General features: G+C 37.0%; 1 protein-coding gene across 2 annotated transcripts in view; it reads left to right on the top strand.

The window, feature by feature from the left end:
- The window catches only part of UBE3D (ubiquitin protein ligase E3D), a 198,210-nt gene that overhangs the window by 44,847 nt on the left and 128,689 nt on the right, over nt 1-24,674 (top strand). For both annotated transcript variants that reach the window (XM_074237390.1, XM_074237391.1), the window contains exons 6-8: nt 11,030-11,099; nt 13,909-14,017; nt 15,319-15,488. In XM_074237390.1, the coding sequence (XP_074093491.1) occupies nt 11,030-11,099; nt 13,909-14,017; nt 15,319-15,488 (349 nt within the window). The remainder of the gene's footprint in view (nt 1-11,029; nt 11,100-13,908; nt 14,018-15,318; nt 15,489-24,674) is intronic.

The raw sequence follows: 24,674 nt of genomic DNA, 5'->3' as shown, positions 1-24,674 counted from the left end.
CGAAAAAAGTAAAGGGGAGAGAAAAAAATTAAAATAAAAAAAATAATATTAATAATTGTAGGTATGGCCAGGTGGTGCAATGGACGAAGCACCAGCCCTGGAGCCACAAGCACCCGATTCCATATCCAGCCTCCTAAACTCAACAATCACCCAGCCGTGTGACATGCAAGCCACCTGATCCCCACTGCCCTGCCAAAACCAAAAAAAAGAAAGTAAAAAAGACCCAAAATAAAATAAAATAGTAATAATAGTAGGGGTGGCTGGGTGGCAGACAGAGCATTGGCTCTTGAGCAGGAGCACCTGAGTCCAAATCCGGCCCCAGACACCCAAAGATTACCCGCTATATGGCCCCAGGCAGGCCATCCAGCCCCACTTGCCCTGCACCCTCCCCCAAATAATAATAACAAAAAATGTGCTTGAGTCTTTGTTCTAACACCAACAACTCTGTCATGGGTGGATCTCATTCTTTATGATAAGTCCATCACAAAAGTTATTTCCATATTTTTCCACCGTTGCCATTGCTGATCGCAACTCCCTCCTTTCTTATTTCTCCACTACCATGTACTCTATTTTCTCTCTCCTTTCACTCTGACTCTGCTGTAGGGTTGCTGAGTGGCGCAGCAGACAGATCCTTGGTCCTGGGGCCAAGAAGCCCTGAGCCCCCATACCACCCCTTAGGCCCAGAATCCACCTGGCCCTGTGGTCCTGGGCAGTTCTTCCAATCCCAGCCCCTTGCAAGAAGTAAGAAAGAAAATGTGTTATATCTGGCCACTCTCCCCCCATGGTCCATCTTCTTCTCCTTTATTCACATCCCCACCCCTTCCCCCTGCTCCCCGCTCCTTCTTACTCCAGATGTCTATACCCCATTGAGTATATATGCTGTTTCCTCTCCTAGCCATCTCTGATGAGAGCAAAGGTTCCCTCATTCCCCCTTGCCTCCCCACTTCCATATCATTGCAATAGCTCATTGTAATAAAAAAAATCTTATGTGAAATATCTTGGACTGTTCCCCCTCTCCTTTTTCTTTCTCCCATTCCATTTCCCTTTTTTTTCCTATTGACTCCATTTTTATACCATATTTTATCTTCGAATTCAGCTTTCTCCTGTGCTTCAACTATAAAAGCTCCCTCTACCTGCTCTATTAACTGAGAAGGTTCATATGAGTATTATCAGTGTCATTTTTCTATGCAGGAATACATGCAGTTCATCTTCATTAAGTCCCTCATATTTCCCCCCTCTCCTCCAATCTCCATGCTTCACCTGAGTCCTGTATCTGAAGATCAAACCTTCTGTTCAGCTCTGGCTATTCCAGAAGGAACATTTGAAATTCCCCTGGTTCATTGAAAGTCCATCTTTTTCCCTGGAAGAGGACATTCAGCCTTGCTGGGTAGTTCATTCTTGGCTGTATTCTAAGCTCTTTTGCCTTCCGGTATATTGTATTCCAAGCCCTATGAGCTTCCAATGTAGATGCTGCTAAGTCCTGTGTGATCCTGACTGCAGCTCCATGATATTTGAACTGTGTCCTTCTGGCTGCTTGTAATATTTTCTCTTTGACTTGGGAGTTCTGGAACTTGTCTATAATATTCTTAGGTGTTGGTTTTTTGGGATCTCTTTCTCTGGGGGAATTGGTGGATTCTCTCCATTTCTATTTTGCCCTCTGCTTCTAGAATATCAGGGCAATTTTCCTGTAGTAATTCTTTGAAAATGATGTCAAGGCTCTTTTCCTGATCATGACTTTCAGGTATTCCAATAATTTTTAAATTATCCTTCCTAAGTCTGTTTTCCATATCAGTTGTTTTTTCAATGAGATATTTCACATTTTCTTCTAATTTTTCATTTTTTTTTGAAGTATTGATTCCTGATTTCTGTTAAATTCATCAATCTCTCTGAATTCTATTCTTTGTCTGAAGGATTTGTTCTCCTCAGAGAGTTTTCTTATCTCTTTTTCCATCTGGCCAATTTTGCTTTTTAAAGCATTCTTCTCCTCAACAACTTTTTGAACTGTTTTATCCATTTGACCTAAGCTGGTTTTTAGCATGCTATTTTCTTCAGCATTTTTTTGGATTTCCTTGACTAGGCTGCTGACTTCATTTTCATGTTTTTCCTGCATCTCTCTCCTTTCTTTTCCCAGTTTTTCTTCAAACTCCCTCATTTGATTTTCAAAGTCTTTTTTGAGCTCTGTCATAGCCTGAGCCCAATTTCTGTTTTTCTTGGAGTCTTTAGATGCAGGAGCTTGTGCTTCCTCATCTTCAGACTGAATATTTTGATTCTTCTTGGGCTTATTTGCAAAATATTTCTCAATGGTCTTCCTTTTGTTTCTTTGCTTGCTCATTTTCCCAGCCTGGGCCTGGTTTGGGGTGCTTCCTGAGCTTTTGGGACACTCCCACAAGGGTCTCAGTGTGTGAGGCTCTGTCCTCCCTCCTAGTCTGTTAATGACCATAAGTACCTCCCTCTGCCACGGGGCTGAGGTGCAGGGGGACCTGCTGTTCTATGGGGGGGCCTAGACTGCTATCAGGATCTGAATGTGGTCAGAGCCCCAGAGTCCTGTTCCAGAGGCAGAGGACAGAGCCCTGCAGTCTCTCTTCACTCCCCTCCCTCAGCTCAATGGGCTCATGCCCTGGGGGCTCTTGCTTACTGGCTCCGCCTGCTTCTGTTTCCTGGATCAGGGCTGGGGAAAGACCATGCTGCTCTCTGTGTGCCCTGAGGGCTGGGCTCCAAGTGCTAGCTCTGGCAGAGGTCCCCGGCTGTTCCCCCACTTTGTGCTCCGTGCTCCTCAGGGTGCAGCTCAGGAGACTCCCCCGCTGCTGTGAGCTGAGACTCCCAGCGCCCTGGGGCTGTCTCCGGGAGGCTGAAGTTCTTTGGCTCTGGCTGGCCACCCTTCTGGCAGGCCGCCTCTCTGATCCCGGGGAGCAGAGCCTTTCTGCTCTTTTCCAGGTTACCTTGAGTAGGAGAACTGCCTCACTGGGTCCCTTTGTGGGTTCTGTCTCTGGAAAGTTTAGTTAAAGTCCTTAGCTGATGAATTTTATCAGAGAGCTCCTAAGACTGGATCCCTTCTTGTGGCCATCTTGGCTCCGCCCTCGGGGGTATTGTTTTTTATGTGTAAATCCTGTATCCATTTGGATCTTATCCTGGTATAAGGGTTTGAGGTGTTGGTCTAACCTATGTTTCTTCCATACAAACTTCCAATTTTCCCAGCAGTTTTTATTGAAGAGAGAGTTTTTATCCCAATACCTGGACTCTTTGGGTTTATCAAACAGCAGATTACTGTAATTTTTCCTGCTATTGCACCTAGTCTGTTCCACTGGTCCACTATTCTGTTTCTTAGCCAATATCAGACAGTTTTGATTACTGATGCTTTATAATATAATTTTAGATCAGGTAGGCCTAAGCCACCTTCTTTTGCACTTTTTTTCATTAAATCCCTGCAAGTTCTTGACTTTTTATTTCTCCATATGAATTTACTTACAACTTTTTCTAACTCATTAAAGTAATTTTTTGGAATTTTGATTGGTAGGGCACTAAACAGGTAGTTTAGTTTTGGTAGAATTGTCATGTTTATTATATTAGCTTGACCTATCCATGATTAGTTGATGTTTGCCCACTTATTTAAGTCTGATTTAATTTGTGTGAGAAGTGTTTTATATTTGTTTTCAAAAAGTTTCTGAGTCTGCCTTGGCAAATAGACTCCCAGGTATTTTATAGTGTCTAAGGTTACTTTGAATAGGATTTCTCTTTCTAGCTCTTCCTGCTGTATCTTGCTAGTCATATATATAGAGAAGTTGAGGATTTATGAGGATTTATTTTATATATCCTGCAACTTTGCTAAAATTGCTAATTGTTTCCAGTAGTTTTTTTTTTTGGAGGATTTCTTGGGATTCTCTAGGTATACCATCATGTCATCTGCAAAGAGTGAGTTTTGTTTCCTCCTTCCCAATTTTAATTCTTTTCACTTTCTTTTTTTTTCTTTAATTGCTGAAGCTAACATTTCTAATACGATATTGAATAGTAGTGGTCATAATGGGCATCCTTGTTTCACCCTTGTTCTTATTGGGATTGTCTCTAGCCTCTCCCCTTTGAATATAATGCTTGTCAATAGTTTCAGATAGATACTACTTATTATTCTAAGGAACAGTCCATTTATTCCTACACTCTCTAGTGTTTTTAGTAGGAATGGGTGCTGTATTTTGTCAAAAGCTTTTTCAGCATCTATTGATATGATCATATAATTTCTGATAGATTTGTTGTTGATATAATTGATTATACTGACAGTTTTCCTAAGATTGAACCAACCCTACATTTGATTAGGGGGAATCTTGAGAAAGGAATATTAACCAGCAGGTTATTGCAGTCGTCCAGGCACGAGATGATAAAGGCATGCACCAGAGAGGTGTCAGTATCAGGAGAGAAAGTGATGGGGGGACATCCAAGAGTAGAAACAACAGTGCTTTACAACTGATGAGATTATGGCAAGGTGGGATGGAGAGTGAGGGGTTGAGGACCATATCAGTAGAAGCACTTTGTATTGTCCTGGGCAGCTCTATTATTCTCTGTGTATTTTTCTGTTTCCACCTTGATGTTAGAAGTCACCTGCTCTTTGCCCACTGCCATTGTGCCTGCTTGTGATAGCCTTACTTTGTAGAATCAGTCTCAGAATTTGAAGTAACCTTACAAAACCTTCTGGAATCCTCCTTGAGTCCTTTCTCCAATATCCTTGGTCATAGAAGATCATCTATCCTCCTGTTTAATAATTGTTCCATGGGAAAGAAACTCCGCCCACCCCCATGTTAACTCATATTGTTAGAAAAGTTTTTCTTTATATTGAGTGGAAATCTACCTCTCTGTAACCTCTACCTATTTGCCCCAATTCTGGCTAATAAAGCAGTTCAAACCATAAAAAAACCTTTGTAATAATACTTGGAAGCAGTTATTTTGACCTTTCCCTCTGAACTTTAAGCCTCCCAAAGTCTTCTTTTCTGGGCTAAACATTTTCAGCTTTCTCAAAATTAACTCATATGAAAAGGTTGTTTAACCTCCTAGTAACTTTCCTCTTCTTGTCAACATACCTGTTAAAAAGTGATATCCATAACTCCATATAAGACTTTCAATTGTTGTTGCCTGATCAGGGAAGTAGCCAGTATACTTAGCCAATATATTTAACTTGACCATGTACTTTTTTTTAAATTTAAAAAAAATTATTTTTTTAAGGCAATGGGGTTAAGTGACTTGCCCAAGGTCACCCAGCTAGGCAATTTTTAAGTGTCTGAGGCTGGAATGGAACTCAGGTCCTCCTGGCTCCAGGGCTGGTAGTCTATCCACTATGCCACCTAGCTGCCCTGACCATGTACTTTTTTTAAAAAGTTTTTTTGAAAGGCAAATGGGATTAAGTAGCTTCCCCAAGGCCACACAGCTAGGTAATTATTAAGTGTCTGAGGCCGGATTTGAACCCAGGTACTCCTGATTTCAGAGCCGGTACTCTATCCACTGTGCCACCTGACTGCCCCTGACCATATACTTTTAATAAAGAAATCTAGATTGTATTTCTTTTTTAAGCTACCATTTCATATTTCTGGCTCATTTAAGTTGCCACTGGGTTTTTACTTGAGGCACTGTCAGAGGTGGTCTGTTCCATCCTGTTCTTATTGGGAAAAGGAGAGGACCTTTAATTATATTGGTATAAAGAACTTCTGGATGAGGAAACCCCCTTAGAGAATTCACATAAGCACCTTCTCTGCAATCTACAAGTATTTAATATGTGGTTCACATGGCCATTGTTTGTAGAAGGCAAGCCTTGAACTCAGGTTTTCCTAACTCTAGGGCTGCCCCTTTACCCATTATACCATGCTGCCTTTCTCCTCACCCACTAAGCCATGCTATCCCTCATTCCCTGTGGTTAATGCCACTGGATTTTAAACAATCTAAATGAATGACTTGAATCCCAATGAAATTCCGATGTTGATACTTTAGAGCTACTGTGGGTTTCATAAGCAAGATAATCTGACTTTATTGAAGGCTATCATGATAGATGGAAGTGACTAGTAATTTCCCTTCTGTTAGGATGGAACCAATTCCACATTTTGTGATTTTGTTTGTTTTCTGATTCTCCTATTGGGAAAAACATATTCTTGTTAAAGATAAATATCAGGCTCCTGAGTCCTTAATGCCTTTGATCATTTTTATTCCTACTTTGGGTCGCTGGGTGCAGTGGATAGAGTTTCAGGTCTGGATTCAGGAAAGACTGATCTTTCTGAATTCAAATCTGGCTACAGACACTTACAAGCTATGTGATCCTCGACAATTCACTTAACCTTTTTTGCCTCTGCATCCTCATCTATAAAATAAACGGGAGGAAAGAAGTGGCATGCCACCCTAGTATCTTTGCTAAGAAAATCCCAAATGGGTTTATAAAGAAGAGTCAGACACAATTGAAAATTCCCCATTTTCCAATAAACTTTTTGCTATGCTTTGCTTTCCTGCTCAACTGTATATAGCAATCACTGAGTATTTTTATATATTTTTAATTTTCAAGGATCTAAGTTTTTCTTCTCTAACCAGATGTTGGAATATAATCTACCATTATTTTAGAGGCCTCTTTTTGCTTATGTTTATGAGAGCAGCAAGGTGAGATGACCAAATGTCCCATGAAATTCTTTTTAAATTGCATTAAAACTAGCTCTACCAACTTCTTTACCTCCCTCTCCAAGGAGATCCTAAAGAAAAGGTACAACTTCCCTATTCTGATTTTGCTAGAATAGTCTTCTGAGTTTTGCAAGAATCATTTTTTTTTTGCAATTGATGTAGTTCTTTTGCTTTAGTGGCATATCAGTTCATTGGTCATTGGCCAAAGATTTCTTGTTTAGAATCTGTGTTTAAATTGTTATTTCTTGATGGACTAGAAACTGGTATTTTCTTTAATATATTTTGCTTTTTTTTTTCCATTCTTTTGCTGCAGAATTCTGTGGCAAGGGAATTAGGAAGCCACCAGGAGTGAAATCCCATTTTGTATTTCTCTTTGTTTCATTGGTTATCATTACTAAATAATTTTTCATCTAATGATCCACCAACTGCTGATAAGCTTCTCTAAACTTAGTCATTTATTGGTCCTTGGAAGAGATTTAGTCCATCAATGATACTCTACTCAAAGCCTTTCCAATGAGGCAGAATAGACTAGAGTCTGTAGTTCAATGGTTTAGCCTTTGATAATAAAGTGTTACATCTGTGTTGTGATAGGACAATGAAATATGACTTTGTAAATGTAAAAGAAGACCCATCTATCATATGCAGTAGATCCTTTGTGGAGGGACTTTTTTTTAAATTTTGGAAAGGTTTATATTTATTTTCAGTTTTACAATTTTTGCCCCAATGTTGCTTGCCTCCCCCCACTCCCCACAGAAGGCAGTTTGGTACTCTTTACATCATTCCCATAGTATGCATTGATCTAAGCTGAATGTGATGAGAGAGAAATCATATCCTTAAGGAAGAAACATATAGTATGAGGTATAGCAGAATTACATAATAAGACAATTTAAAAAAATTAAATTAAAGGTACATAGAAAGTCTTTGGTCTTTGCTCAAGCTCCACAATTCTTTCTCAGGATACAGATGTCATTCTCCTTTGCAGATATCCCAGAATTGTGCCTGATTATTGCCCTGTTAGTATGAGAAAGTCCATTAAGCTTGATCATCACTCCCATGGTGCTGTTAGGGTGTACAGTGTTCTTCTGTTTCTGCTCATCTCACTCAGCATCAATTCATGCAGATCCTTCCAGGCTTCTCTGATTCCCATCCCTCCTGATTTCTAAAAGAACAATAGTGTTCTATCACAAACATAAACTACAGTTTGTTAAGCCATTCCCCAATTGATGGGCATTCCCTCAGTTTCCATTTCTTTGCCACTAGAAAGAGAGCTGCTATGAACATTTTTGTACAGATGATGTTTTAGTAGTGGTATTGCTGGATCAAAGGGTATGCACATTTTTGTTGCCCTTTGGGCATAATTCCAATTAGTGTCCCAGATTTCCCACATCCCTTCCAACATTGCATTGTCCTTTCTGGTCATATTGGCCAGTCTGAGAGGTGTGAGGTGGTACCTCAGAGATGTTTTAATTTGCATTTCTCTGATAATTAATGATTTGGAGCAGTTTTTCATATGACTATGGATTGCTTTGATTTCCTCATCTAGAAATTGCCTTTGCATATCCTTAGACCATTTGTCAATTGGGGAATGACTTGTCTTTTTTTTTTTAATTTGCCTCAGTTCTCTGTATATTTTAGAAATGAGTCCTTTCTCAGAAACACTAGTCATAAAAATTGTTTCCTAATTTACTACATTTCTTTTGATCTTGGTTATAGTGGTTTTGTCTGTGCAAAAACTTTTTAATTTAATGTAATTAAAATTATCTAATTTGTTTTTAATGATGTTCTCCATCTCTTTCTTGGTCATAAATTGCTTCCCTTTCCATAGATCTGACAGGTAAACTACTCCTTGATCTTCTAGTTTGCTTATAATATTGTTTTTTATGTATCTATTTCGATCTTATTTTGGTGTGAGGTGTTGGTCTAATCTAAGTTTCTTCCATACAAACTTCCAATTTTCCCAGCAGTTTTTATTGAAGAGAGAATTTTTATCCCATTAGCTGGACTCTTTGGGTTTATGAAACTGATCCACCACTCTGTTTCTTAGCTAGTACCAGACAGTTTTGATGACTGATGCTTTATAATGTAATTTTAGATATGGTAGGGCTAAGCCACCTTCTTTTGCACTTTTTTTCATTAAATCTCTGGAGATTCTCATCTTTTTATTTCTCCATATGAATTTACTTACAATTTTTTCTAACTCATTAAAGCAATTTATTGGAATTTTGATTGGTAGGGCACTAAACAAGTAATTTAGTTTTGGTAGAATTGTCATTTTTATTATATTAGCTCAGCCTATCCATGAGCAGTTGATATTTGCCCAGTTATTTAAGTCTGATTTTATTTGTATGAGAAATGTTTTGTAATTGTTTTCAAAAAGTTTCTGAGTCTGCCTTGACAGATAGACTCCCAGGTATTTTATATTGCCTGAAGTTATTTTGAATGGGATTTCTCTTTCTAGCTCTTCCTGCAGCATCTTTCTAGTCATATATAGAAAAGTTGAGCATTTATGGGAGTTTATTTTATATCCTGTGACTTTGTTAAAGTTGCTAATTATTTCTAGTAGCCTTTTAGAAGATTTTTTGGGATTCTCTGGGCATACCATCTGCAAAGAGTGAGACTTTTGTCTCTTCCTTCCCTATTCTAATTCCTTTGATTTCTTTTTCTTCTCTTATTGGGGAAGCTAACATTTCTAATACGATATTGAATAGTAGTGGTGATAGTGGGCATCCTTGTTTCACCCCTGATCTTATTGGGTATGCCTCTAGCCTATCCCCATTGCATATGATGCTTGTTGATTGTTTCAGATAGATACTCTTTATTATTCTAAGGAACAATACATTTATTCCTGCATTCTCTAGTGTTTTTAGTAGGAATAGGTGCTGTACTTTGTCAAAAGCTTTCTCAGCATCTATTGATATAATCATATGATTTCTGATAGGTTTGTTATTGATATAATTAATTATACTGACAGTTTTCCTAATATTGAACCAACCCTTCATTCCTTGGATAAATCCTACTTGGTCATAATGTATTATCCTAGTGATAACTTTTTGTAATCGTTTTGCTAAGATTTTATGTACAATTTTTGAATCCATATTCATTAGGGAGATAGGTCTGTAAATTTCTTTCCCTGTTTTAACTCTTCCTGGTTTAGGTATCAGCACCATATTGGTGTCATAGAAAGAGTTAGGTAGAGTTCTGTCTTCACTAATTTTTCCAAAGAGTTTATATAGAATTGGAACCAGTTGTTCCTTAAATGTTTGATGAAATTCCAAAAGCCATGGTAAAGATGGCAGAGTGAAGGCAACATTTTTGGGAACTGGTCAATTTTTGTATAAGTGCCATGTACTGCAACACAAAAGTATATTCCTTTCTATCCTCATTCAATTTCCTTAATAAGTCTATCATATCTAGGTTTTCTAACAATCTGTTTACCTCCTTAACTTCTTTCTTTTTTATTTTATAGTTAGATTCATCTAAATCTTAAGAGTGGGAGGTTGAGGTCTTCCACGAGTAGAGTTTTGCTGTCTTTGTGTTTCTGTAGCTCCTTCAACTTCTCCTCTAAGAATCTGGATGCTATACCATTGGGTGCATACATATTTAGTATTGAAATTACTTTATTGTCTAGGAGGATGTAGTTCCCTTCCTTATCTCTTTTAATAATGTCTCTTTTTGCAGCTGCTTTTTCTGAGATAAGGATTGCTACCCCTGCTTTTTTTCACTTCATCTGAAGCAAAATATATTTTACTCCAACCTTTTACCTTTACTCTATATGTATCTTTCTGTTGTGGGGGTACTTTTGAAGAATCTGGCAAGAGTTTTGTAGATGAAAGGGCCTGAAGGAGTTGTATCTATAAGGTCATAGATCCATTTCAATCAATCGCTAAACCTTTTTCATGCACCTACTATGTGCTGAGTACAGGAAATACAAAAAGCAAAAAAAAAATTTTCTTTTTTCATCTAGGAGGCCTATTACTTGTATGTCAGTTGTATCAGAATGATTCCATGGAATTCTGTGATCATAGATTTAGAGTTAGATAGGATCTCAGATGCCATATAAGCCAAACTGTTCTTAATAGATTAAAATTTGAGGCAAGTCAAATGATTTCCTTAATGTCACACTTACAGGTAGTAAGCAGCAGAAATAAAATTCAAACCTAGATCCTCTACTATAAATCCCATACTTTATTCCACTGCATCCTCATGGAAAACTGATCATGAATCTTGATGTGGGAATTATGAAAAGATCCATGGTAGTGTTATTTCATTGGGGCTTTAAATATTTATATTGAAAATGTCATGATTTAGTTGTGGGATGTATAAAATGAAAATTTCATGTTTTAGTATTATTGTGGGAATTGCTTCCTCTTAAATTTTCTTCTTCCTGTTTTAGGGACCACAAAGTTTTATATCACAGAGATAATTATCCAGCCATCTGGGAGAGATTTTGACATGATACCAAGGTACAAATAGCAAATTGTATTTCTTTTCCAGTCTCAAATGATGCAGGGAATGGCAGAAAGAATTTATTCAATACCAGAATTTGTTTTGGTTATATAATGTAATAGACAAAAGTGTATGGGTCAAGATTTATTCATATTTTTTGCAGCATTGAAATAATAACAGTGTCTTACATTTATAGAGCATTTACAATTTTCAGAACTATTTCTTACAATCAACTGGTGAAGTTGTTTAGGGCTGATTTTATAACAAGTGAAAAAATGGAGACTCGGAGATGTTATGACTTAGCTTAGGTCACATACCTAGTAAGTGACAGAATTAGGATTATAATCCTGGTGCTATTTGAATTGTATCACAGTCCACCAATGGAAAAAAGGTATCTGTAGCCTATTTTATGGATAATAATTTGCTCAGCAGATGGATTTTTTCCACTGTGATCTCATTGATATGAATACAGTCAGTTCCGCTATTACAAATCATATGAATTTTTCAAGTTCCCTCTTTGTGCAAAATTGCTCAATAAAAGCTAGGGGGCTTTTGGAAAAATAAGGTTAAGGTCATAATGCTCAAATACTTTTCCATTGACATCTGAAGAAAAGATAGCAATCAAATAACAGTGCTACCATGGTTTTGTGCATGTTAAATGGTTAAGAAATACATAAATACTCATAAATAGTGATGGCCATGGCTTTAGGCTGCTGCTCAGCCTGGACCCTGGGTGATAGGCCATGGAAGATGGTTATAAGAGAGTAGGGGGAAGTGTGTGGACCCACTCTCCTCTGTCCATAATTTCTATTGTGCCTGAAGATTTACCATGAATTTGGTTCTTTACCATGGAAAAAGACCTGAAGTTTGCTTGTAGAAGTGAGCGTTAGAGGTTGTGTAGCTTATGAGTTATGGAAATAGTTAAGATTTCTGTATTTTCAATTTCTCTTGGAAGAATTCATGCATGAGCAAATTAAAATTCATGTTATACTCAAAATATTACCTAATGATATCATCATATTCGAACAAATTTGAGTTTTTGAAAGAAACATGGTAGAACTGACTAGACTTTCTTCTCTATGCCAAATCATCCATTTATATTTGTGAACTCTTATCCATGTCTTTTTTTTCCCTTTTCCTTGAGATTGGATTTTTTTGTCCAATCTAGGCTGGAAATGCAACAAACAGCCTCTCATGGACTCACTCCCTATACTGATTGGTATGGAAGCTTTAACTTGCTCCATTCTTTCAAACTAACTCAGTTTTCCTTTTTTTTTTTTTTTTTTTTGCAAGTTAAATGGGGGTTAAGTGGCTTGCCCAAGGCCACACAGCTAGGTAATTATTAAGTGTCTGAGACCGGATTTGAACCCAGGTACTCCTGACTCCAGGGCTGGTGCTTTATCCACTACGCCACCTAGCTGCCCCTAGTTTTCCCTTTTGAAGTGACCTAGTGGCCCCGTCTTGTTCTTGAGATTTGCCATATTGGTACTAGACTTGGTTGATGGCACCCATTGGCTTTAGCTCTTCTGCAACTCAGAACTTCACATAACTTCAGCCTTCCCAGCTCAAAGACCACAAGTCAGTGTTGCCACTATGCCAAGTCTTCCATGTTCTTTCACAGATATGCCATAAGAAGTCTGGCGAGCATGCTAGATTTCTTCATTGTGTTTTCTTGACCTTGGATGGCTTCTGAGAGAGTGTGAAAACTCTCCATCAGTTATCTCTTGCTACATGACTGACCCATTTACCTTGATGCCTTTCTGCATGTCACAGAAGAAACATATAATAGTTTCTACTCTCCAGGACCTTGGAACTTGTTTCTTCTTGTTAACCTGTAGTTATTTAATATGATTTATTTATAATTCAAGGGATATTATGGACTGACTTCCCAGTGGTTCCTTTTATTTTTATGAACTCATTGGAGGGTCCATTATGGCAAAATAATACTTCCCCTGCATCTCCTAGAAGGTTCTGACTTTCAAGTCTTTCATTTTCATAGTAAAATTTATAATATTTGTATATTTTGGGCTTATTAGTATCTGAATCTATGGTTATCTGCCTATATTTAGCTTGAGTATATATTAGGCTGTAAATAGTTTCACCTCAGAATTCAGATTCTGTGTAAACTAAAAGAAAGCCTACACCAGGATAATAATGATAATAATATCAACGATGACTATTATAGACATTGACATAGTATTTTAAAATTTGTCCAATGCTTTGATATTTCAGTCACAATTTGCAATAAACCTGGGAGGTGGGTCCAGCAGATATTTTCATTCCCACTTTACAGATGAGGAAACTGAGGCTCAGCAAGTTTAGGTTGCTTGCTCCTATTCACTCAGTTTCTAAGTGTCAGAAGCCAGATGAAAACTAAGTTCTTCCTGACTTCAAGTATAATACCCTGTCTCCTATGTTGCCCTACCTCTCAAATATAAAGAGGGTGTATTCCTTCTTTTACTTTCATTTGAAACTTCATGGTTCAAAATTGTCCACTAGTAGATCTGTTCCTTTGGTTTGGTCTGCTGAGACATTTTCTTTTATTTTCAAATGGTGGAAAAATGGTTGGGTTCCTAGGCATAGGAGGTATTAAAGGCTAAGGAATGGGTCATAGTAAAAATTGGGAGAAGAAAGCAAACTTGTTACCACATTAAAATGTATTAAATCCACATCTGCTCTAGATTGTGAGAAAACTGGCAGAATGCAGGAAAGTATGGTATCCAGATGTCTCTGACTTTCAGGCAGCCTGTGGGTATTTTTGGCTCCTCTTGCCAGTTACAGTTATTATGAGAAGCACACTGTGAAAATTGATTTCTGTTCAAACAGGTCTCAGTTTGTACAGAGTGTTATTGCTCAGTGTCTTGTGGAACTGTCCTCTACTAGAAGCACGTTTAGATTCACTGTTCAAGGACATGATGGAAAAATCTATATCTTGGTAAGAAATTCTTTCTTCTCTTAGACATTTCTTGAATTTAGTTGAGCTGTAGTCGTCTGGAGTAAATTCTTTGAGATCCATCTAGTAATTAGGTGGGGCAGTGGGCACAGTACTGGTCCTGGAGAAAGGAAGACTTGAGTTTGAATTTGGCCTCAAGATATTGGCTGTGTGACCCTGAGCAAGTCATTTAATCTGTCTGCCTCAGTTGTCTCAACAGTTAAATGGGAATGTTAATAGTACCTACCTCCTAGGGTGGTTCTGAGATCAAGTGAGATAATATTTAAAAAGCTTAGCATAGGAACTTCCTTCCTTCCAAGATAGTGTCCTTCCTTCCTTTGCCTACACTGAGTTGGAAAGGCTCAATAATTGAATGTCTTGGACAATATCTTGGCTCTTTGGAATTAAATTTTGCAGAGGCCTGTTAATAATCCAGTCTTCCTGCAAAGAGGATTGATTCTGAGGTGCCATTTAGCAGCCCCTGGGAGAGTGTCCCCACATCCCTTTGGAACTTCTACTAGGGGACAGCTTCCATGTTTCCAAAAGGCCCTTCTATGAAATACAACTTAAAGCAATCTTTAAGGAAATCTCACAGACTGTGAAATCAAGAGTTTTGATTTGTTTAGATTTGATTTAGAATTTTTTTTTTTTTTTTTAGGGTTTTGCAAGGTAAACGGGGTTAAGTGGCTTGCCCAAGGCCACACAGCTAGGTACTTATTAAGTGTCTGAGACTGGATTTGAACTCAGGTCCTCCTGACTTCCAGGGCCAGTGCTCTATCCACTGTACCACCTTGCTGCCCTTACAAAAATAGATGTATATGAAATGTACACAGAGAGTAGATGGATAGTAGCTTTTATAGGGGAAAGCACTGGCAGCAGGTTATACCAGGTCAGGTAGCCTGCAGAAGGTAGGATTTAATTTGAGTCTTGAAAGAAGACAGTGATTATTATCTAAGAAGTAAGAGTGAAGAGGGAGCATCCTCAGTATGTTGGGAAAACCAGTACTAAGGCAAGGAAAAAGGAGATGGAATTTACTTGACCATTGTCTTTCATCATTCATCCTCATGAACCATTCTTAATATCTGCCCTGATAGCTACCTGCTGGTCTCTGTCTTTGCTTACTCTTTCCTTGGGCTTCCCTATTCTCTGAGACATAGTACCTTGATCATTGTAGGTATTAATCAATCAGTGCTTGTTGATTGATTGATTGGTTGGTTGATTGATTTCACATCTAAGAAGAGGATATGGAGAATCACTGTAACTGCCAATTTCAGCTTTGGTATTTTTTTCTTCCCTGTTTACAGATATGGCTTTTAAACTCAGACAGTTTACTGATTGAATCTCTAGGAAATTCAGAGAGCATCCAAGCATTCTCATTGTTTGAAGGCATGGAGAAGTTGAATTCCAACTCCACAGGCATCTGGAATGCTGTCAAAGTTCTTTACCATCCGTGCATCAAAAATAGAAACAATGAGTAAGTTGCAGTTTTTTGTTTAATTATATTCTCTCCTCATATTATGTTTTAGTTTCTCTTTGCATATTTGAAGTTCAAGGGATTACTGTTTCAATATTTCAATAAGGAGTATCATAGAATATTTGGATTATTATATTTAACTAGATTAAAAATTTTGAATGTCTGTTTTCTCTTTTGAAAACCTGAGAACCTTACTTTTAAATTCCGTATTTTCAAGATTTAGCCGAGAAAATTGACCTATCAACTTAGATAAAATATTTGTTGTTGTTGTTCAGTCATTTTTTAGTCTTTGACTCTTTATAATCTCATTTGGGGCTTTCTTGGCAGAGATAATGGAGTGATCAGTCATTTCCTTCTCCAGGTCGTTTTACAGATGAGAAAACAGGCAAACAGGGCTAAGTTATTTGCACAATTTCACACAGTTATTTAATATCTGAGGTCATATTTGAACTCCAGAAGATGTCTTCCTGATTTCTGACCTAGTGCTCTATTTATGTCATTGCCAAGCTTCCCTTAAAATAGGCACTTTTATTTATTTTAAAAGATTGATATATATTATTTTATTTTTCCAATTACATGCTTTGATAATTTTTTTTAACAATCTTCCATTTGCAAATCTATGGTTGCACATTTTTTCTTCCTTTCCCCTCCCCTTGGTGATGAACAATCTGGTGAAAATTGTACATGTGCAATTCTGCTTAGCATATTTACATATTAGTTATTTTGTCTAAGAGGAATTAGGATTAAGGAAAAAGAAAGAAAAACCATAAGATAGGAAGGAAAAACATAAGAAAAGTTTAAAGAAGTGAACATATACATTTAGATTCTGTAGTGTTTTTTTTTCTTCTTCTAGATGTGAATAGCATTATCCACAACAGGTCTTCCCAGGGTTGTCCTTGATATCTGAACTGCTGAGAAGAGCTGTATCCATCACAGTTGATCAGCTCACAATGTTGTTGTTAATGTGTACAATGTTCTCTTGGCTCTTCTCCCTTTGCTCAGCATCAGTTCGTGTAATTCTTTCCATGCTTCTAAAGTCTGATCAATCATGGTTTCTTTTTTTTCTTTTTCTTTTTAGGTTTTTTTAATTTATTTTATTTTTAGCAAGGCTTACCCAGGGTCATACAACTAGGTAATTATTAAGTGTCTGAGACTGGATTTGAACTTGGGTACTCCTGACTTCAGAGTCCATGCTCTATCCACTGCACCACCTAACCGCCCCAATAATGGTTTCTTATAGAACAATAGTACTACATATACATACATACATATGTATATATGTTCAGCCATTTCCTAATTGATGATCATTCCCTCAATTTCCAGTTTGACTTGAATTTACTACAAAAAAAGCTGCTTTAAATATTTTTGAATATGTGGGACTTTTCCCATTTTTTTATGATTTCTTTTGGATATAGGCTTAGTATTGGTATTGCTGGGTCAAAGGGTCTGATTTGATCATTTTCCTTTTATATCATCTTAGCCAATCTGATATTAGTATCTCAAAGTTGTTTTAATTTGAATTTCTCTGATCAATAATGATTTGGAATATTTTTTTTCATATGACAATATATAGTTTTTATTTCTTCAACTAAAAAACTACCTGTTCATATCCTTTGACCATTTATGAATTGGAGAATGACTTATATTCTTATAAATTTGATTCAATTCTCTTTATGTTTAAGAAATGAGAAGTCTATCAGAAACACTAGCTGTGAAAATTGTTTCCCAATTTTCTGTTTTTCTTCTAATCTTGGCTGCATTGGTTTTATTAATGCAAAAACATTTAAATTTAATATAGTAAAAATCACCCATTTTGCAGTTTATAATATTCTCTTTTTCTTGTTTGGTCATATCTCCCCTTTTCATAAATCTTACAAGTAGAGCATTTCTTGATTGACTCTTGACTATTTCTTTTCTAATTTCTTGAGTAGTCTATGGTATATTCATTATTTCTAAATCCTGTATCCACTCTGATCTTATTTTGGTATAGAATGTGAGATGTGGGTCTATGCCTAGTTTTTGCCATACTATTTTTCAGTTTTCCCATCAGTTTTTGTCAAATAGTAAGTTCTTATGTATCCCAGAAATCTGATGTCTTCAAACAGTAAATTACTATAGTCATTTTACTTTTCTTTTGTGCCTGTTCTAATCCACTGGTCCATTACTCTTATTTCTTAACCAATATCAGGCAATTTTGATGCCTCCCACTTTGTAGTATAGTTTTATATCTGGTATAGCTTAGAATACCTTCCTTTCCTTTTTTTTTTTTTTAAGATTTTTCAAGGCAATGGGGTTAAGTGCTTGCCCAAGGCCACACGGCTAGGTAATTATTGTCTGAGGTCGGATTTGAACTCAGGTACTCCTGACTCCAAGGCCAGTGCTCTATCCACTGTGCCACCTAGCTGCCCCCTCCTTTTTTGTTTTAGAAAGATTTTATTTAATTTGAATTTTACAATTTTTCCCCTAATCTTGCTACCCCCCCCCCACAGAAGGCAGTTTGTTAGTCTTTGCATTGTTTCCATGGTATGCATTGATCTAAGTTGAATGTGATGAGAGAGAAATCATATCCTTAAGAAAGAAACATAAAGTATCAGAGATAGCAAAATTACATAATAAGAACTTTTTAAAAAAAATTAAAGGTAATAGTCTTTGGTATTTGTTCAAACTCCACAATTCTTTCTCTGGATACAGATGGTATTCTCCATTTCAGACAGCCCCAAATTGTGCCTGATTGTTGCACTGCTGGAACGAGCAAGTCCATTAAGGTTGACTGTGACCTCCCATGTTGCTGTTAGGGTTTATAGTGTTCTTCTGGTTTTGCTCATCTTGCTCAGCATCAATTCATGCATATCCCTCCAGGCTTCCCTAAATTCTCATCCCTCCTGGTTTCCAATAGAACAATAGTGTTCCATCACATACTTATACCCCAGTTTGTTAAGCCCCAAATTGATGGGCATTCCCTCAGTTTCCATTTCTTTGCCACCAGAAAGAGAGCTGCTATGAACATTTTTGTATAAGTGATATTTTTACCCTTTTTCATAATCTCTTCAGGGTATAGACCTGGTATTGCTGGATCAAAGGGTATGCACATTTTTTGTTGTCTTTTGGGCATAATTCCAAATTGCTCTCCAGAAAGGTTGAATGAGTTCACAGCTCCACCAACAATGTATTGGTATCCCAGATTTTCCACATCCCTTCCAATATTGATCATTGTCCTTTCTGGTCATGTTGGGCAGTCTGAGAGGTGAGGGTGGTATCTTAGAGATGTTTTGATTTGCATTTCTCTAATAATTAGTGATTTAGAGCAGTTTTTCATATGACTATCGATTGCTTTGATTTCTTCATCTGTACTGGATTGCTTTGATGTCTTCATCTGTACCTTCCTTATCTCTTTATCTATTTTTGCAGCTGCTTTTTCTGAGATAAGGATTGCTACCCCTGCTTTTTTCTCTTCAGCTGAAGCAAAATATATTTTGCTCCATCCTTTTACCTTTATATGTATCTCCTCTTCAAATGAGTTTCTTGTAAGCAGCATATTGTGGGATTCTGGTTTTTAATCCACTCTGATATTTGCTTTTGTTTTAAGGGAGAGTTCATCCCATTCCCATTCAAAGTCATAGTTACTAATTCTTTATTCCCTTCCATGTTATCTTCCCTCAGTTTGTATTCTTGTATTCCCCCCCCCCTTTTTTCCCTTTTGTCCATATTTCTTGGTATTTTGTTTCTGACTACCACCACCTTCAGTGTGTTTGCCCTCCTTTATCCAAACCCCCCCTCCCCTTTTTCCCCTTTCCCCTTTGCCATTTCTTCCTTCCCTTCCTTCTATTGGTTCCCCTTTTCCTACCCCTCCTATTTCCCCTTTTTAATTCTTGAAAGGTAAGATAAATTTCTTAACTTTACTGAGTGTATATATGTTAATTTTAAGCTAGATCTGATGAGAATAAGATTCAGTTCGTTCTTACCTCCTCCTTTCTTCCCCTCTATTGCAATAGGTCCTTTGTACCTCTTAATGTAATGAGATTTACCTCATTCAGTCTCCTCCATCCTCCCATCTCTTTACTGTCCCCCTTTTCAAGGAGGTATTGTTTTTAAATCATTCTGAGTCAAAGAAAGGTCATGAGTGTCCATCACTTCTGGCTAAATATATTCTTTCTAATAGAGTTACAGTTCTCAAGAGTTCTTAAAGTCTTTTTCTCTCAAATAAGGATATAGTCAGTTTCATCTTATTGGATAGTAGTGTTTTTTTTTTTTATTCCCCCCCTTTTTTTAACCTTTTCATTTGTCTCCTGACTCTCATATTTGAAGTCTAAATTTTCTATTAAGCTCTGGTCTTTTCATCAGGAAAAGTTGGAAGTCTCTTATTTCATTAAATGTCCATCTTTTGACCTGGAAGAAAAGGCTGTTTTGCCAGATAATGAATTCTTGGCTGCATTCCAAGCTCCCTTGCTTTTTTGGAATATCACATTCCATGTTCTTCAATCCCTTAATGTAGATGTAGCCAGGTTCTGTGTAATCCTCACTGTGGCTCCTTGGTATCTAGAATGTTTCTTTCTGGCTGCTTGCAGGATGTTCTTTTTTTTTTTCCTCATAGTTTCAGTATTTGGCCACAATATTCCTTGGTGTTTTCTTCATTTTGGGATCCTTTTCTGGAGGGGAATTGATGTATTCTTTCAATAACCATTTTGCTCTCTGTTCTATCCTGCAAAATTGAGTCCAGGCTTTTTTTTTTTTCTCTTCATTGTTTTCAGGAAGACCAATAATTCTTAGGTTATCTCTCTTCTATCCGTTCACAAGGTCAGTGGTTTTGCTGATGAAGTATTTTAATTTCTTTCTATTTTTTTGGTTTTGTTTAACAGATTCTTGTTGTCTCATGAAGTCATTGGTTTCCACAGATTCCATTCTTTTTTTTTTTTCTTTTTTAGTTTTTTCAAGGCAATGGGGTTAAGTGGCTTCCTGAAGGCCACACAGCTAGGTAATTATTAAGTGTCTGAGACCGGATTTGAACTCAGGTCCTCCTGCCTCCAGGGCCAGTGCTCTATCCACTGTGCCACTTAGCTGCCCCCATTGTTTTTTTGAAAGAAGAATTTTCTTCATTTTCCTTTTCCAGTTGGTCAATTCTATTTTTGTAAGAATTTTCCATTTGGCCATTTGAGGTTTTGAGAGAATTATTTCATTTTTACATTTGTCCAATTGTATTTTCCAAAGATTTATTTTTTGTTGCAAGGTGTTAATCTTCTCTTGGGTTTCTTTTCTGAAATTTTCAAATTGATTTTTTTTTTGTTTGGGGAAGCCCTGGATGTATTTGTAGGTTTTGAGGAAAGAAGCTAAGAAGAAGGGAAATTTTTTTTTTTAGGTTTTTGTAAGGCAAATGGGGTTAAGTGGCTTGCCCAAGGCCACAAAGCTAGATAATTATTAAGTGTCTGAGACCGAATTTGAACCCAGGTACTCCTGACTCCAGGGCTGGTGCTTTATCCACTACACAACCTAGCTGCCCCTCAAATTGATTTTTAAACTTCTTCCTGATTTCTTCAAGGAATTCTTTCAGTGCTGGAGACCGAATTATATTCTCAGAGGTTCTAGGTCTCTTTGACTTAGGGTCCTTACCTTGTAGAAATTTTTCTTTGGACCCCCCCCTTTGCTGGCCTTTCTTCATTTTCCTAAGATCTTGTATTGGTGGAGCAGCTGGTTCACAGAGGTTTGGTGTTGAGATTCCTCAAGGTTATTGCCCACTGGGTTTAGTAACTCCAAGTGGGCTGTCCAGCAGGGGGTGCTTGAGGCTCTCCTCACTGAGTATAATAACTCCACCTGACCAGTAGGGGTGCTAGAGGCTGGAACTCACCTTCCACCCCTTCCAGTAAACTCCAGACCTTCTGTCCCACAGCCAACACCTCCACTCTCCAGTTGGTTCTCAGACCATGGCTCCCATAGCCAAGGCCTCTGCAGCTGAACCTGGGTTAGTCCATCTCTCACCCACCCCTGCCAGCTCTCTGCTCCTGGCTTACCCATGTTCCCTGAAGACAGATCTTGATGTATGTGTTCTTTTTCTAGCTTCTCTTTCTGGGTTTTGTCATCGGATTTCTATTTTTTTTTTTTTTTAAGTTTTTGCAAGGCAAGTGGGGTTAAGTGGCTTGCCCAAGGCCACACAGCTAGGTAATTATTATTAAGTGTCTGAGACCAGATTTGAACCCAGGTACTCCTGACTCCATGGCCGGTGCTTCCACTGCAACACCTAGCCGTCCCTGTCATCAGATTTCTGTTAAGTAGTCTGTTTCATATTATTAAATGAGGAAAGATCAGGAGACCTTAGCACAGGGCTTGTCTTCTCTCACCCATCTTGGCCATTTTTTTTTTCATTAATTCCCTTTTTATTCTTTATCTTTTGTTGCTTCAGATGAAATTTTTTTTTTTTACTATTTTTTGATAGCTCTATAAAGTAGGTTTTTTTGTAGTTTTATTGGTTTGACACTGGATAAGTGATTTAATTTAGGTAGAATTATCATTTTTATTTTATTAACTTGGCCTATCCACGAGCAATTGACTTTTTTCCAGTTGCTTAGATCTGACTTTATTTGTATGAATAATATCTGGATTTTTCTCGGGACATAGATTTAAAATACACATACATTTTTAATTAAATTTAAACAAATTGTTGTTGTTGTTTTACTTAACATTTAAAAAGGCTTCCTCTTCCCACCTCTTCTTGAAATTCTTTTTTTTTAAAGCTGTCTCAGTTCCATGCACCCAAGCCTTCCTGTGTAAATTGGTATTTCATCATTGTTAGAACTATCCCAGTTTATATTGAACCTCTATTCTCAAATAGACTTTAGTTTAACATTATGTTCCCTATAAATATTCTAAGAAAGGGCTCCAGGCTTAGGCCATGGAACACATCCAACAGATAAAGAAAATTTTGACATCATTAATATTATATGGTATTTCAGTTAGATTCCAAAAGAATAGAAAAGAAAGGACAAAAAGTTGTCAGAGTATTATAAATGAAATTCTTTTATGGTTTTTCTCCCCTTTGGCCTTTTGAAAACAAAGGAGGAAGTATTGTACGTACAAGAAACTCTTGACTGTTTTAGGGGGTAAAAGATGGTTTATGGAGTGGTAATAGGGGTGATTCTATTGCTTCTTCCTTTTGTAGTTCCTCTTTCAAAGGACTCTAGGCAATTCATCCATTTATCTCATCTTATTATACTTAATCTGTCAAGTAGTAAAAATATATTGGGAATGTGGCTGATGAGAATAGGAAAGGCAAGAAAAAAGTTTTTTAAAAAGACATATTAAGGGCGGCTAGGTGGCATAGTGGATAAAGCACCGACCTTGGAGTCAGGAGTACCTGGGTTCAAATCTGGTCTCAGTCACTTAATAATTACCTAGCTGTGTGGCCTTGGGCAAGCCACTTTAACCCCATTTGCCTTGCAAAAACTTAAAAAAAAAACCAAACAAGCAAAAGATATATTAAGAGAAAGAAGGATTAAATAAGAGATACTCCTTTGGGTTGATGGGACAATAAGTAAGAATTCTTATTTCATTTTTACTTTGTATTTTTTTCCTTTCCAGAGTATGACTCTGGGACTTTAATGGACAGAAAAATGAATGTCTAGTAGGAACTAATATGAATGATAAATAAGAAGATAGGTAGTAAGAGAAACATGTAATTGGATTTGATGAATACAAGTCATCTGGCATCCTTAGTTCAGAAAGAATGATTCAGTATGATTAAACCATTTTCAGTGATACTTTGAAAGATTGTAGAGAATAAAAGAGAATGGAGAAGTGTTGTTATGTCACTTCAGTCATGGCCAACTCTTTGTGAGCCCAGAGAAATCTTGGCTAAGATACTGTAGTGTTTTCCCATTTCTTTTTCTAGCTCATTTGACAGAGGAGTAAATTCACTAAACAAGGTGAAGTGACTTGCTCAGGGTCATAATTAGTGTCTGAGGCTGTATTTGAACTCAGGACTTCTTGATTCCAGGCCTGCATTCTATTTCCTGAACCACCTAGCTGCCCTATTGGGGACAAAGAGAAGGGAAGATGTTCTGCAGTGTAAATACAGGAAGAGAATGGAGGCAGGGAGCTTGATGTCAATCTTAGTCAAATTCTAGACTATAGCTTTAAAGTTTAAAAAGGACTAATGGAGTCAGGAAGACTTGAGTTCAAATGTAGCCTTCTCTGGGGAAGTCACTTAACTTTGCCTCAGTTTCCTCATCTGTAAAATTAGCTGGAGAAGGAAATAGTAAATCACTAAAGTTGTCAGACTTGACTAAGAGGACTCCTAACAAAAATAAAATTCAATGAAGAATGACATGATGGGAAAAGATGTTATATTTATTAATCAAGAGAGCCCAGGGGTATTGCCCTTGGAGAAAAGATTACCTTATTGGAGTTTTTGTTTTGTCTCTTTTGCTTGTTGATCTTTTGCTTTATTTAGTAACATTCAAAAAATTGTTCATGAGATGGCTTATAGATGGAGCAAGATTTGACTAGAAGTTCTTTTCATGAAGCTGACTTTGTTCTTTGAGTTTTCTGCCTTGAGAAAATATTCTATTAACTGTTTAATCTTCTTTTGAACATAAATGACATTGACTACTTATGTTTCTTTCCAATTTAGACTTAAGTGGGGAATTCTAGCATATTTTAACTACTTCTTCAGGGGTTACAACTGTGGCCATTTGAAAAATATGGAAAACAGCTATGATTTCAAGATTCTGGTAACTTCCAATATGGAAACTGCCTCTGATAGTACAAATCTATAATATATGTTAATAGGGAAATCCTGAGAAATTGCCTATAAGCAAGAGAAGTTAAAAGAGGAAAAAGTAGATTGCTACTCTGATTGCTCTGATGGATATATGCATATATATGTTTATATGTATGGGTATACATATATCTTATGTACATATGTATGTATTATACATGTCATGTTTCTGCTGGCTTGCAAGCAAGAATTAGCTTTATAGAGTTGATTTTAATTAGATTATATAGCATACAAACATGTAAATGTTTCCTCTATTTCATTTTGTCTACTTTAGTTTTTTTTTTATAAGCTTTGCCTTGTTTTGGTTTTGTTGTGGTGATGGTGGTTTGTTTTAAACTTTCTCAGGGCATAGAGTAACTCAGTGATATTTATTAATATAATTTCTTGGTCCCTGTGGTCTTTTTCATATTTAATTCATATTG

Source organism: Macrotis lagotis, chromosome 5, assembly GCF_037893015.1.
Source record: "Macrotis lagotis isolate mMagLag1 chromosome 5, bilby.v1.9.chrom.fasta, whole genome shotgun sequence".
In the NCBI taxonomy this organism is placed as follows: domain Eukaryota; kingdom Metazoa; phylum Chordata; class Mammalia; order Peramelemorphia; family Peramelidae; genus Macrotis; species Macrotis lagotis.
This window is presented reverse-complemented; position numbering and strand designations above follow the sequence as displayed.